The 16376-nt window shown below is 31.6% G+C and overlaps 1 protein-coding gene across 1 annotated transcript in view; it reads left to right on the top strand.

Annotated features, from left to right (window-relative positions):
- The window catches only part of LOC110996911, a 35397-nt gene extending 22333 nt beyond the window's left edge, over positions 1–13064 (top strand). The window contains exons 2-9 of the mRNA XM_022264812.2: positions 2131–2210; positions 3000–3405; positions 5078–5186; positions 5720–5802; positions 6423–6559; positions 9162–9342; positions 10595–10746; positions 12938–13064. Coding sequence (XP_022120504.2) covers positions 2150–2210; positions 3000–3405; positions 5078–5186; positions 5720–5802; positions 6423–6559; positions 9162–9342; positions 10595–10746; positions 12938–13044 — 1236 coding nt within the window. The 5' untranslated portion in view covers positions 2131–2149 and the 3' untranslated portion in view covers positions 13045–13064. The remainder of the gene's footprint in view (positions 1–2130; positions 2211–2999; positions 3406–5077; positions 5187–5719; positions 5803–6422; positions 6560–9161; positions 9343–10594; positions 10747–12937) is intronic.
- The last annotated feature ends 3312 nt before the right edge of the window (positions 13065–16376 follow it).

The following is a 16376-nucleotide window of genomic DNA, read 5'->3' as shown; positions in this document are numbered from 1 at the left end:
TGACTTGACATTTGTATTATCTTCTTTTGTCATTTCTTTACTATTTAACAATTTATAGTACCATTTCAATGTAATGTATGCAACGAATTCACAATACACGTATACCAACATTTTGGAGAATCAATGATTTGATTTAAAAATTAGGCGATCTAGCGGGGACTTGCTATGACACAAAATTCCTACCGATTTTGTGATATTTTCTTAATAAATTAATAGTTAGTAATAATAAGACTGTAAATCTTTCCTAAAAGTGTACATCTTGAGAGAAACTTTTAGTTCCCTAAGGTATCAGAATTCGGGATATTTATTTGCAATCGTAATCGTAAATAACACGGACTTGCAGCAGAAATTACTCATGGCCGCTATAGAGCCATTAAATTGAATAAAAATACTTAGTTCTGTCCAAATTATGCTATTGATTGATCTAAACATTTTATTAGTAATTTGTAATCTATTTCAACTATTTTTTATTCTATATGATCAAATAAATATGGCTATACACTAAACGAAGGCATCTAAAAGAAACCTGTGTATCGAATACCCAAAAATGATAAAACGTGAGGTGACCAATGCTTTTAACGGCGCTGGTTTTATCTTTACGTTTAGTGGCGATATAATATGGTAATATCCCAAAACGTCGTTATACCGGAGTTAATGTTCAAACTGCCAACGACATTTTAATTTTTAATGAATAGTGGGTACTTTAGACATTCTAAATCAAATCAATGATCTATCAAATCCATTCACGTATTACATCGATATTTCAATATTTAATAATTTTCATTTATATCTGAGGTACTCATCGTGTGTGTGTGTGTTCTGGCTTTTACGGAAAATACAGAAAGCCAATAGATGGACATATGGATGGATACTCTGTCTTTCTCTATTAAAAATGATACAGATATGTCCTGAAGCGCCATAGAAAGTAACCGTTGAACGAATTATTTTTTTAATGGAATGTCTGAATTTTATTAACTCTTTAAAATGTACATTTCGTTCGGTTAAAATCAGTTTAGTTTGTAAAAAAAATTTTGATTTTCATCTTTGTAAAATATTAAACACTTGCACAAAAATAAAATAGTTTTTGTTAAATTATGTATAAAATTTAAAGCATAATTCCCGAAGCAATTTGGCGCATATATTTCAATGAACAAAGATCCCAATCCATTTTCAACATTGAAAACAATTATCGACTCATTATACAGTAATTAAATAACCGAGCATTACCATAATTCTCATAAAGATGTCAGAATTGACCCCTTTCACATAATTTTTAATTAATATTCGCAAATTAAATGAAGGTATTGTTGGATATTGACTTTTGAGGATTGAATTAATTTCCGTTTGACTTACACTCCCATCTGTCAATTTCCATAATTAAAATTCTGTGTCTCATTTCAAGTCGACTTTAATTTTGGCCGGTATCTGTATCAGATATACAAGTTTGAATCGACAAGATTCAAAATATTTAGATAAAGAAGTTTTTGAACCTTTAAGTTAATAAATCATTGGTGCTTACAAAACGTAGTAATTCCAGCCCCATTGGTGAGCAAGAATCTTCTATCATTGCTTCCATTAGTAAAATAATTTAGTATATTTTTTTGATAGGTAATTTTTGTAATAGAAGTTATGTCTATAACTTCAGAAACTAATAAGAAAGTCATGAACATCATCCAGCATAAGGGATGTGTATTTACAATATTTAATGTTAAGGTTAAGAATAACTTTATTTCTCATAAGAATTGCATACATAATTCACTTACTGAGAAACAATATATAAACTAAGATTAATTAATTATTAGAGCGCACAGATGTACGTTTATAAAATTTAGACCTAGTTAGTAGTAATAATAATAATTCGAAGTTGATGAATAGAACATTAAAAAAAATTTGGCTCGTGTCAGTGTACATATAATGTTTCAGAATTTCCTCGCTATAGTGCGATACCTATTCTTTGTGTTATCACACATTATCACCACCAGCCTTGAAGTCACCGGTACCTGGTATTTACCAGGCGTGTACTTAGTGCGTGTGCACCTCACGGCCCAAGAGTTTCTCCTCTAGTCTCAGTTCCCTCGGATGCTATGTCCAAAATATATGGCATATATAATATAATATAATTGTTGACAGATGTGATGAGGATGTAGCGATGTGTGCGCCAGCCACTGCGGCACTCCTCTTAGCCGCGCTTTCTGCTCTACCTTGCCGTGGTAAGTGTATTCTTAGTTCTTTCTCGCTGCCTACAAACTAGTAGGTGTTTTGAGGTTTTCTTCTTTAAGATTTTTTTTACAAATTTAAAAAGATTAAATGGAAAAATTATTCTATTTGAAAGATGTCGTTTGTAAGTTATTTTATTTGGTAACGATTTTTAAATCATTTACAAGAATTTTATGATACTGATTATGTAGATGTTTCACGTTTTCAACGTGGTGTTCCAATCAAGGTCGCCCGAGGCCAAGTGATTTTTTCTGCCGGAGTTAAAAACAAATATATGACATTTTGTGTTATGTATTGAAAATCGTAAACAAAACGTATATTATCTACTTTTCTATCTGTTAAGTGATGACATTCTGCATAAACAGCGGGTAGGCTAATAACTTTTGCTTTGAATTTTGGGTTGAGTAAACAATATTTAATCGGATGTATAGAAAATGTAACGATATTTTTAGGATTAAAAGAATGACGTTTACTTTTATGATTAATGCTGAGGCTATCCAACTTCTTGACAAGACGGTAATAAGACGCCTAAAGATAACTAAACCTTTTTAGTTTATAAACCTAGTGGAGTGAAATTGTGGTATCTCGGACTGACTAACATTCTATAACACTAGGACCGTTAATGAAAATTACTTTAGTTTAAGCTATTTATTAGTATTGTTAAAGATTAAGTCAACATAGCCATATTAGCCATAATAATAGTAAAGGCTAGATTATAATTCATATAAAGTCACACTCTTTCTTAAACTTTATTCTAGAAAAAAAAAATGAAAATATTTCAGGTACCGACGCTGACTTATCAACGATACCATCTCAAATACACGAAACATTACCAACAGTTAATAAATTCTACCAAATGCTCCACGGCACATTGGAACCGAAATCCAACTCCAGTAACTCTATGCATAACTTTCTATCTAATTTATTTCCTATTAAATTCCAAGAATGCTGTACTTCAGAAGTTTTAAATGAAACAAAAAGTTTCAATGGTGCTATAGATAAGGGTAGAAAGCATAGAAAGAGAAAGGTAGATAATGCAAATGCAACGTATGAAGTGACAACTATAGTTTTGCCGCTCCCTGCTGCGCTGGAAAGGAGACGAAAGCCAGGAGAAACTGGCTCCAGTGCCCCATTGCTCAATTATATCTTTGATACGTATACAAATACGCACCAACATAGGAATGATAGGTAAGTAAATATTAAACGTCGTACAAGAATAACATACATTTTTCTTATAATTTTCGCGTCAACAATTGGAGCCATAATCAGTGGTAGTTTCGATAATTTTAATAAAACTAATAAATATAAATAAATAATCGGACGTCAAGGCAGATTACGAAAAACCAGCTGTATAACCTCGATGTACGTAGTTCCGTCGTCGTTTCAGGCAGTTTTTGTCGCGCCCCATGACTATCAGATGCTGCCCACTAAATTTGCGCCAAAAACAGAGCGTACTGATTCTTGAAAGGCTGGCAACGCACTAGCGAGCATTCTGGCAATGTCAGTGTCCGTGGGCAATATCACATAGTTTTAGAAGAGGCTCCTGTTCATTTGCTATAAAAAAACTAAGTGCCCTGATAAGTACTTATCTAACTATGTACTTATCAGGGTACTTAGTTCTTTTTTATAGAAAATGAATATATAGTTCTTTCAATCGAGAAATTGTAATTGATGGCCAGTAAGTCTTCAGCTATCTGTGCCTAACACACCAAGTCATGCCGGTTTCTTCACGATGTTTTCCTTCACCTTATAAGCGAATGTTAAAAATGGACATGGAAAGAATTATCCATTGTAAAACATCCTAATCTCAGTAATAAGACACGCAATCACAAAACACTATAGCTGATTTTCACAGCTACTAATTATTTAACATTAAGTATGCCAGACTCAATAATTTGTAAAATATCTATTTTTTTTATATCGCTTTTTATTTCTTATTTCCAAATATGAATGACGTAAAACGTTAAAACTTTCTGACCTAATTACGTCTGTTAAAAGTATGTCAGAACATTAAATAAATTAAACTCGAAGCAGTTGGTAGAGTATTCCCTGTAATCTAATGACGTTAATTGTTTCGGCGAACCAGTATTTACTTTAAGTTGTAATTGTCTGGTCCTACCTTCAAATTGAATAATTGTACCTTAATTATCGTATCGTTCTATCAATAGATTGAATGTACTTATGTAAAAATAGTTCAACACAAACAGTTTGTGTGTTTACTAACGACGCAAAAATGGAGTTGTTTAATGTAGTCGTAGGACCGATCCGATCCCATTCCCGGTTTTCTGGCTGCGAAACACTACATAGGCACAGTAGGCTACTGGACAATAAAATAAAATAAATGATCAAGAAACTGATATCTGAGGCTCAGGACTAAAAGGTTCAATGCATCTAATTAATACTAAATATTTTTCCAGTTGTCAATTATTTAAGATAAGTAAGCGGATTTTGTGAACATCCAGTATATATTTCAATCTTGAAGATCAAATTAATAAAGATATGATTAATATGAGGTTCCAAAAACTAATATCACAGCTAACGATCATAACAACTCTTAGCTAAAAATATCGTAAAAGACATAAGTTGTACTAATATTACTATTTTAAACTATTTCAAATATGTACCACGGAATAATTGTTATCCAGTCACCTACAATACAGGGATTCCTTAGTATGGTGATAAGGTGATAAGCGATATATGAATTGTATCAGATTCCTTTTGTCATGAATAAAGTTTTATTTATTACGTGTAATATATTATGTAATATTTAAAACATTAAACTTAGTAGCTGATTTAATAGAAAACAAGACTAACTAACTCGTTCACATAGTGTTTAACGAACCAAGTGATTTTAATTCAGGACTGGCCACGGCAATAGTATTTACGTAGCAGCTGCCCCTGAAATCGAGGCTCTAGTGGGATCAACCGCTTACATGGACTGCAAAGTGGACGCCTTACATGATAAACTGGTAATAAGTATGTCAATACTTTCATTCCTGATTTATTATATGATTTTAGCTTGCGTATACTGTCATGTAGCCGCCAATATTAAAAGATTAGTGGTAAACGTAAATTTTAAGTTTACAGTCACGCATGCCAAGTGACTCGTATGAAGTTGAAGTGTCGTTACTTCGCTAGGTTTGACACAATTTAGCGCTATTTTTAACCTCATCTCCCAAAGGAGTAGGTTTAAAATTCGACGCGTATTTTATTTTGTCCACTGTATTTCAGCCATCCGTCGGTCCGCTGAATTATTTTAATTATCGTACATTTTCATTGCCACAAGATCTTCTTCATTCCAATTTAATATAAATAAATTGCTTTATTTTACTTAATTTATTTTTTATTCATTTTACTCTTAGTTTAAATAAAAAATAATAATTTATGTTTAAAAGACAAACATTCGTAATATTATCTTTATCCAACTTAATAGGCACTTCATAATTATTTCGAGTTTTATTTCCCGTTACAGCCAAAAATAACTTTTTGTAATATTCATAAGGTTTCGTGGGTTCGTCGGAAAAGCAATGAGGCGCCCATGGAACTTCTTACAACTGGCACACAACTTTATACAGCGGATAGCAGGTCAGTTAATTTTTCTAACCTTTTTATTATATTTTAACAGACTTTTATATTGAAAAAGGCCAATCCATTTGCAAAAAAAACAAAAAGTTCGATATAACTTTTAAGTTTTGTTTAAAGACTTTTCTGTAGTTTTTTATGTCTAATGAGTTCGTCGAAAGAACAGTTTAATTATTTAAACAGTATTTAGAAGATCTTTAGTCCATAATTAAAAGCATTAAGCAGCGTTGACCTTGTAGCTTCAGCGCGCGACTCTCATCTCTGAGGTCGTAGGTTGATCCTCGGCTGTGCACCAATGGACTATCAGTGCATTTAACATTCACTCGAACGATAAATCTTAGACCAGAATTTTAGACTCAAAAAGTCGACGGCATGTCTCAAGCACAGGAGGCTGATCACCTACTAGCCTTTTTGATTGACAAATTATCTTGAAACAGATGTATACCATGTAGCACCGCTGATTTTTTCTATATAATCCCACATTAATATAGGGTACATTTAACGTCCTCACTTCTCTCATTATTTACAAATAAATACGTTTAATTATTTAGTGAAGACTGCATGTAAGTCTTACTACATTAGTAGTTGACATTACCCCTTAAACATACATCTTTCTGTATTAGGTATTCCGCACGCTTCATACCTCCTGACATCTGGCGGCTCGAAGTGAAATCAGTTCGGCCGACGGACGCGGCGTTTTACGATTGTCAATTGTCTGCCCATCCGCCCCGCACTGCTAGAGTCACATTGAGAGTTCCTGGTAAATATCTTTCACACGAATACAAGATTAAAAAATAAAATAAAATAAAATACGTTTATTTTGGAACATAAGATCATCTAGGTATCACTTATTCCACGTCAATCAATTCGAATCTGTAGGCATCATCTACTCATCGGCAAAGAAGACAGAGGGTGTAGGCCGAGAGAAAAAGCCGGCGTAAAAAATCTCGGTACTCTTTTAAAAAAGCAAATCATCAAACAATATTTAAAACAAATATATCAAATTAATTAGAGGTAGCCTGCCCAGCACTAGTCCCAGGCCCTTTTATCAACTAGATAATCAATAACTTTATAGTAAGCCTTTTCACACAGCTTTTCTTTAATACATTTCTTAAATTTATTAAAAGGCAGAGATAAAAGAGCCTATGGGATTTTATTAAAGAAGAGTATCCCTTTTTTATCCCTAAGTAAAACTTATTCAATTATAAAAGGTGTTTGGAATGCTTAAGAGCCTCGTGAGAGGTTTTTTTTCTAAATTCGCGATTAAAATCATTTTTTGGAGATGACAATAATCAATAGAACATAAAGTTCAACACGAGCTGTTCGTGTTGTTGTGTTCGTAATAATACAAGTTCGTCTGTGTTAATTGATTTAGTGAAAAAACGTTGAAGTACCACGACTAATAAATGGACCTTCATAAAATAAGTTAAAAAAATCTTATGCATTTGTCGCGCTCCTGAAAAGACTGCTTCAATTGTTACTTCATAGTATTAATAGAAACAACAATGGTTTTCAAGTGTAATATTTTATGCTTTTCGTTATATTCTGTAATATCATCCGTATCATCTCGACGTCCGTCGTTCCACAACTGAGCGTTTTCAAAGACAGTTATTGCCGCCCACCACCAGTATGTGGAAGCTGCCCACTGAAGTATTTCTAAGCTAATTGGACATAGGACATATTCAAGAAAAGAGTACACCAATTCTTGAAAGGCCGGCAACGCCCTTGCGAGCATTCTGGCAATATGAGTGTCCATGGGCGGCGGTATCACTTAACATCAGGTGACCCTTCTGCCCGTTTGCTTCCCATTACATAAAAAAATATAAATTATAATTACATAAAATAAAATAAATGGCCCAGCTAAGTAAATGGTAAGTCAATAAACTTGAAATTGAAAATAAGTTTTAACTTTTCATACCTAGTCAATTTCTAACAGAAACTGTGAAAGCAAAAACACTTTAAAACTAAAACACTGGTCTCAAAACTTACATGTTAGCGTTTTCCGAAGCGCGATACTTAAAAGTATTTTTCTTCGATCGCACAAATTTTATTCAATAGAGAACAGTTGATTTAAGTACTTTTCTCGCAATTTACAGTACTGTAATTAGTTTCTTTCATCGTTGTTTACATCGTTGTTAATGTTTAAGATGTTTATTTCTCATTATTATATTATATATTATTATATATATAAAATATACTAATACTTACTTAATTTAACTTAAATACTTGATAGGCGGGGTAGGAAAAAAGACTTATTTATTATTATTTCTTATGGTAGGCGATAGATGCCGCACTCATTCTAGACCACATAATTAGGATACAAGAGAATAAAACAAATATTACCAAATTAACATAAATGAGATTTATTATAAATAATTAGTTAAAACATAAAAGTTTTAATAAATATAATTTCCTATAGATTTTTTTTTATAAAATCAACTAAAAAATTTAAAAAAAAAGTTTGGTCCTTGTATCTTTAACGCTTGCAGCATTTCCTTGCTAATTCGTTAAGCGATGAGAGAACCAGCTCACCAGTACTATTTGCCATTTTAAACCTTTAATTAGCGCCTGTCCACTTCAACCCCAGGGCCCAAGAATCTCTACTCTAATTAGAGGAAACAGTTATATTTGAGTCGTTTATTATTTTCCTGCTCTGCGGCCGACCAATCTTTTTTACAGTGGGAAAGGGCTAACACATAACTAGCACCCGAAACCAAACCCCATCCCAGTTTTAAAGGGATCAAATCAGGGACTAACATAAACTAGTACTTAATAAACTAAACCAAAATAAAGCAAGCAAGAAACACAAGACTAGAGATTATAAGATAGCAATATAAGCAGCGATAATTAATTATTAATAAAAATAGTTAGTACCTATGTGAACATTAGTGTGAAACAATACACAATATCTATCATCTATTTATCATCTAAAAATCCAATTTATATATTTTTTGTTATTGTTATATTTTACGGATAGCTATTTTAGGTATCTATCTTAAAGGTATAAATAAACTTCAATTCAAATTAAGCATCAAACCTTAGTTATTTCATGATGACAATTTACATCAAAATCATATACAATATACAATTTTTTCTCAATAACAATAAAGTTAAACGTCGATTGAATTCTCATTTATAAAATGATTAAGTCCATGGTTGGGCCATTCCAAATTAAATATTCATTATATTTGATTCTTAGCAGTGAGTTGTTTTTGTTATAATATGTTCTCATAACGCATTACTGTAACTGTCATCTAAAACAAAAAAAAACTGTTTTCTGAACAATGCTTTTTGTCCCCATACTACATGAAATACATTTATAAGTGTATAAGTGTAGATTGACATATATTCAACATTTACAGAAGTATCGGTGCGTATAGTAGATGGCGCTGGTGCGGTAGTATCAGAGCAGGTGTGTGAAGTTGGCAGCACTGTGGCTCTCCGGTGTGAAGTTCGAGGCCTCAAGATGGAGGGTGGACCTTCACTTCTTTGGCATCGGAGGGAGTTCCTATTAAACGACGACACCACTAGAGGTGGTATTAGGTGTGTATACTTCATATTTAAATTTATAATCATACAATGCGATGTTTGTTTTATCTTAATAGGAAAATTTAAAAAAATAAGAATATCAATACTAAATGTAGCAGTTTTGTTTTAATCTTAAGCATGTGATCCTCACCCCTGAGGTCGTAGGTTCGATTCCCGGCTGTGATTTTATTTCTAAGTGCGCGTATGTGCGCTCGAACGATAAAGGAAAACTGCGTAAACCAGCCTGCTTTAGATCCTAAAAGTCGACGCCGTCCGTCAGGCACATGAGGCTGATCACGCTTGTCTATAGAAGTCTGAAGCCCAAACCTTAAAACGTTGTTAGCGCCACTGATAAATTATTTAATACTAAATATTTACATCATAATTTAACATATAATGTGTTGTATTTAAATACAAAATGCGCAAGCTTTGTTGTACCAAACGTTTTATTACAAACCCAATAGTTTTTACCAACTCAACTGAATGAACGTTCTAATGAGGCTATACTCTGAATGTAAGGTTGCATTGAATTTTGTTTTATTTCCTCTGTATTCATTTATTTTGACAAACGTAAAATCTTTTTACGTGTAGACAAGGCAACCATACAACCATATCATGCACAGAAACATAGACTAACCTTCTTTTTAAAATATAAGTTGTCTATATTTTATCCTGTATATTTTATGGTAAATTTCGCGCTGTTAGCAACATCTCACTGCTGTGTGACATAATAAAAGACAGTTCCTTGTACTCGATAACTTTTATTACCTAGAAGCAAATCCACTATTGTAAAACTTCTTATTCACAAAAATTGTCAAACACATTGTCATTGTACTGTTTTGACTCTTTCGTTCCCGTTCTGTCTATTATACATATCTTATTTTTGATGTGAAAGCGCTACTGCGGTTGCAATCATGGTTCGTTATAATCCTTATAATTATCGCTATTTAATTAATCTAAAAACACGAGCAAATCATATAGATATTTTGCTCGCCAGCTCCTTAGCTATGATGTTCAGAGACGGAAATACTTTAGTCAACATTTTTAATCGTCAATACTTATCGTATCTGTAATACTTAATAATTCGGCTCAATATTCAACACTATAATGTGAATTTCTTTCCATCACATTTCTTTAACTCATTATAATACGGTTTAAAATAAGTTTTTCTTATAAATAGGTAATTTTATTACCATTGTTTAAAGTAATTTCTTAGATGAACATTCTATCTGATACATATGTCACGTTTTTTAAATAAATATTTCAGTGTACGCACGGAATTTGGAGCAAACGGTGCAAACTCAGTCCTCCGCGTGGCGAGAGTCCGTGGCGATGATGCTGGCAGATACAGTTGTAGTGTCGCTCGTGCACCACACCCAGCCCCAGATGCGGCCCATGTCATGTTACATGTTATAAAGGGTACGTTCTAGGTTTAGGATTTAAATTATACTGAAGTTCCTGGAGGTCCGGATGCCTCGGGACAACAAAGGAGTGGAGGCAGTTTATTTTACAAATATTGTTAAAAAAAAATCTTTTTTTTTATAAAAAAAATAAAAAAAATCTTTTTTTTTTTAATAAAAAATAAAAAAAAACATTTTTTTTTAATTTTTTGGGAAAATGCGTTGATTTCCGAAGTCGAGGCCTCGGGGCAATAAAGCAGTGGAGGCATATTATTTTACAAATAAAAAAATCCGTTGAGTTTTTAGTAATCTATTGTGAAACCAAGTATATTATTTCAGAATTAAGCAAACATTAAAAAATATATCAAAAGAAATCCTGTTTACTAGTGTTTGTTACTCGGAATTTAAAACATTTTTTATCCATTCCTAGTATGAGACTGTAACCGCGTTTGGCATGTCTATACTATATTTAAAATGTCTTGTTTTAAATTCAAAAAACGAATCGTTAATACCACGAGTCTATACGGCACATAAAATGTGCCGACTGTTATTTTTAATAAAAAAAATATTTAGAGATATTGAATTCAAACCAAAGGGAGAATGATAATTAGAGAATGTACACGCTTTGCAAGTGTATTAAGTACCTATACATGTTCTCTGATTACACGAATCAAATCCATGTTTGCAAGCAAAACAAATCGATAGCGATAGTGCTTGAGCACGCAATTATTTCATGAAACTCGGTAATTTACGTACGAGTTTTCTCTTTGAACGCTCTAGTTTTCCACTTGAGTTTTCAAGTGTGACAATATGTTTACGAGTGGAGTATTTTAGTGCTGTGTATCAATGACTAAATATAGATTTTACTTCTGCTGAAATCTTGTGTGGTTTTCATAATAATTGACTTGCGTTTTGAAATGACGAACATAATTAGCCCTTTAAAGAACTTGTGAATACATTTCACAAGTTCTTAATGAATTATTGATAGTTAATAATACATTGTTAACTATTAATAATTCATTAAATTAAATTACTACAATAATGGAGGTTAAAACATGAGACAGATACATTATTACGTCTTCTTAATGATTACTTTTCTTAAAGTTTGTGTAGGTCGTCTTACGATGTATTTTGGGATAATGTTGAGTTTTAATTAATTAAATATAATTTTAATAAGTTTTCAATCTATTTTTATACTTTAATTACTGGTTGATGTTTTTAAAAAACAAGGTCAAATTATATCGACACTTATCTAAAGACTCTTCACCCAGATAAATTATTAAATATATACTGGTTTTTGTAAACCTAATTATTTTTAATTGGTCCTAAACAGTAAAATGTAAATTAATTAATGAATTGAAAATCATTAATTAATTTACATTTAATTTATAACTAACTAATTCAAATTAAGCATAAAACCTTAGTTATTTCATTGATGACAATTTACATCAAAATCATTCGCATGTACTTGCTATTTTTGTAGCTAGTAACGTCAATAAAGTATGTCATTATAACGACATACTTTGTGAAATACTAAAAACAAAAATACTTAATTTTTCGATACACTTTTAAATTGATGATATTAGTATCAAATCATGATAGTTTTGCTAAAATATAACATTTATTAGGAAAGATAAAGTAATTAAATTGCTAGAATTATATTATACTAGCTGTCCCCGCGAACGATGTTTCCTCTTAATGTGATTTTACTTCGCCTACCTTTTTAGTACATACCAACATGGAATATGCTATGCTACCCCAGAGACTGTTTGGTTGTTGGGAGTGAAAACTTTTTAGGTTTAACTTTTTCTCTATAACCTTAGAGTTCAAATCAGAAGTTTTGACTAACAAACAAAAATATAGGTTGATCGTAGAGGGGTGAAAAATAAAATTTAGGGGTTCACCACCCTTAATATTTAGGGGGATGAAAAATAGATATTATCCGATTCGCATACCTAACCATATGCGCAAAAAATTTCGAGAAAATCGGTTATTAAAAAATTACAAACACAGTGAAACGAGCATTTTATATATGAGATGTATTATGCACTGTTATTTTTCTCATAAATTCTTTATACACACTTTTTATATCCTCTGGGCTTATGAACATAGACAATTAATTCAATACAGTTTAGGAAAATAGTCCACTTATATCAAAAGTGTAAGTTTACGATCTAACGCTAAATCCTTAAAGATATTCATGTTTTTAGGTGAGAGTCTTGCAGAACTTCATCAAGGTGTCAATCCAACAAAGACAGACTCCATCATGGTGGTTACTTTGGCGCTGTGCGTCATTTTACAAGCTATCTACGATTAATAATAAAATATTCCTAATTACTCAGACTTTTATTTACTGTCATTTAAACTTATAGCAGATTTTATAATTCACATCCCTTCATTAAAAACTCCCGAATGGTGTTATTTAAACTGTTAAATGTATTTGAATATTTAGTCACTAGTTTCTGTTGTAAAATCCTACAGTAGGAACCGACGATAATTGGACAAAAGCATTGCAAATTAATTTTACTATTTATTTATATTTAAATCAATACATAGTCAAAGCTCTTTTTTATATGTATTTAAACCATTGTAACTAAAAGGATTTCTTCGATTGAAACTTAAATACAAAGTTAAAAACGGTATGATACGAAGCCGTACAAACAAAAGGCGTAATATAAAAGAGTTAAAGTAGATGGTCCGGTCACATTGTCCGCATTTGTGGCTTAAGAAGACCCTTACTTGGAATAGCCCAGTGGGAAGAAGAAAAAGAGGACGCCCAGAAATTTAGGAAGATGGAATAAAAGGGATAGCGGAGGAGGATTGGAAAATTGTCGCGAGGAATAGAAGATAAGAAGAAAAGAAAGATAAGTAGAAGAATTTGCAGAAAGCCTTGACATTGTCGGAGGTGATAAGTATAATGAAATGGACTTAGTGTAGTGTAGTACTGAAATAAAGACTATTTTTAATTTATTTTTAATAAAGAATTTAATCGGAATCTGAAGAATAATCTCTTACAAAGGCTATTTTGTAATATTTTTCATTATGAATTTGTGATAAAGCGCGAAACCTTACTGAGTAATTTTGTATTCGATTATTTTTCTTTGTTTTAAATGCATTCATAAAACTGCCTTTAAACAGTATAATTTTTATTCATCAAATATTTTATCTCATAATATAACTGTTAAGATGCCTACATTATTAAATCTCGAACTCTGTAACAACTGTTTTTTGCTTAACAAAAATACATTCAAAAAGTTGAAATTTTCCCTAGTTACTGGAGCGACGGTAGAATAATAGAACATTTACATATTTATGAGTTAACGGAGTATTAAACGTTATTGTTAAAGGTTCATCAAGGATCTTCAATGTTTATCAAATTACATTTCGAGTTCTATTGAGGTTGTGTTTACGTAAGGAATCACTTAAAAAACTTAAAATTCTTCAACAATAATACGTGTTATATAAATACTGATTTAATCTTTTGTTTTTTTTAAAGTTATTCAACATGAGTTTGTCTGTTATCATTACAGCATTTGACTTTCCATATTATTATTATAATAGTTATACGCTGCCTCTAATAGGCAACGATGGCGGAACGTCAGAAAGCGCATCACATCTGCATCTTTTACCGTATAGCGATCACGAGTGTACCAAGTAAGAAGAATTAGTTATACGGAGTTTGTAAAAAATTGAAGATATATAAAAAATGTATTAGTACACACATTTTTAATTTATTTATGAATTAATGGATATTCAGTATCAAGTAATTAATTAACTGATATTTATATTTATTTCTAACTCGCAAATATTTAAATATTCTTAACTTACATAGCAGCAAACAAAATAACAATAATTAAAATTTTATAAATATACAAATGAGTTTGCTCCCAGTCGATACTTATTCGTTTAGAAAAAGGCTCTGGGGTCACGGGTACTATCTACCTATAGTCAATTTTAAATCTTTAATTTCATATAAATAATATTCAAAAAAATTTCAATAACTGATGATAAAACTGTACCGAATACATTTCAGAAGTCTTTTGTCACTACTACTGGTTTATATTAACGTTTGAATTAGCACTGCTACTTATTAATTGTAATAGAAAACGATTAGGTGCAAAAAAGAGAAGAAAAATATCAAAATATTGTTGTTATATAACATATTTATCTTATAAACTCGCAAAGCAACACATCAACAAAGAAATACATCTTCAAAAAGATTTACTTTAGATATTACAAAGACTTCAAATTCACGTGGAACTCATGAACGTCCTTAGCATTAAGAGACGCTAAAACAAATATTTCAAAATTGATACGAAACATTTGAAATATGAGAAGGCGAATGTGGGAATATTGTGTAAAAATTGCGACATATACAAAGCACGTAGGCACCTCGATGACGATCTGAACATTCAATTCTAACAAACTGCGGCCTTTGAATACCCAAGCGATGTTTAACTTTGTATGAACATTTTAGTGAAATACCGATTCATGTTGAGCGAAGCCAATTTTCGAAACGCTTAAATCGAAACGATTCAGAAATATATGAAATTGAACATTGTACGATATTATAACTATATAACAGATTGGTTTTATGACTTTATTTTAAAAAAAATGCTCACTTGATAACAAAATCTAATTCAACAAGTGATATAAATAAAATCATCTAAAACTACGTGTACGTACTAAGTACTAAGTGACCGTACAACCTTTTTAGGTCCGAGTGTATGTGTTTCATAAAACAAATGTTATTACATTGACTAATTATCATGAAATGTGTCTATCAATATGTGATCAATTTAGGTCCAAGGTAAGGCCGGTTTCCTAACGATCTTATCATCATTTGAGCGAATGTTAAATTTTTAAAACATCACAGCAGACATTATTCTGCTCAAGTGTAAAAAGGAACTGGCATACTGTGAAATGTCTGAATATCGGATCACGGATCACGTAGCCAGGTACTAACTTGCTCATCTGAGACACTGGGCCGTTCAAACAGATGAAGATAGTTATTTAGAATCGTGGTTACCCTCTAGATGTCATGGTAACAAAACTCTAAATTTTTGTAAAGGAAACCGAACCAACATAATCAGGTTTCAAAAACTGCTTATCTTATCTAATTCTCGAAAGTCGTCCATATATTTGATATTACAAACAGAATTATCCGTTGAAATATAATGTAAAAGGCTTCAACATTTTTTACTCGTCTCACGAAATATATCCGATACGCATTCCTTAGAGAAATATGTGGGATACAAATAGACATTTGCCCAAATGTTGACAGTAAAAATGTACAGATGTATGAATCATATATTGATTATATGCTTATTTTTTATATGGTTTGGTATGGAAATGAAATCGTTTATTTATCTAACTGCAAACTGGATAACGTGAAGAATATTTATTCAGATATTATTAAATAACTCAACAAATGGTACTGCTAAGTGGTAGTTAAAGGTGCATGCGTACACTGATTACTAAGTAAAAAACCCTTTGCTGTAATAAGAAATTAACACAGAAAATCTAACCCATTTAATAAGACAAACACAGTTTAGTATAAGAACCAGCTGACATCAAAAAAAGCTTATACCAAGTTGGTGTATATAAACGCTAACCAAAGATTTGATGGCTGACGGGGTAAATAGTTCA

The sequence above is a fragment of the Pieris rapae genome, chromosome 11 (genome assembly GCF_905147795.1).
Source record: "Pieris rapae chromosome 11, ilPieRapa1.1, whole genome shotgun sequence".
Taxonomy (NCBI): Eukaryota; Metazoa; Arthropoda; class Insecta; order Lepidoptera; family Pieridae; genus Pieris; species Pieris rapae.
This window is presented reverse-complemented; position numbering and strand designations above follow the sequence as displayed.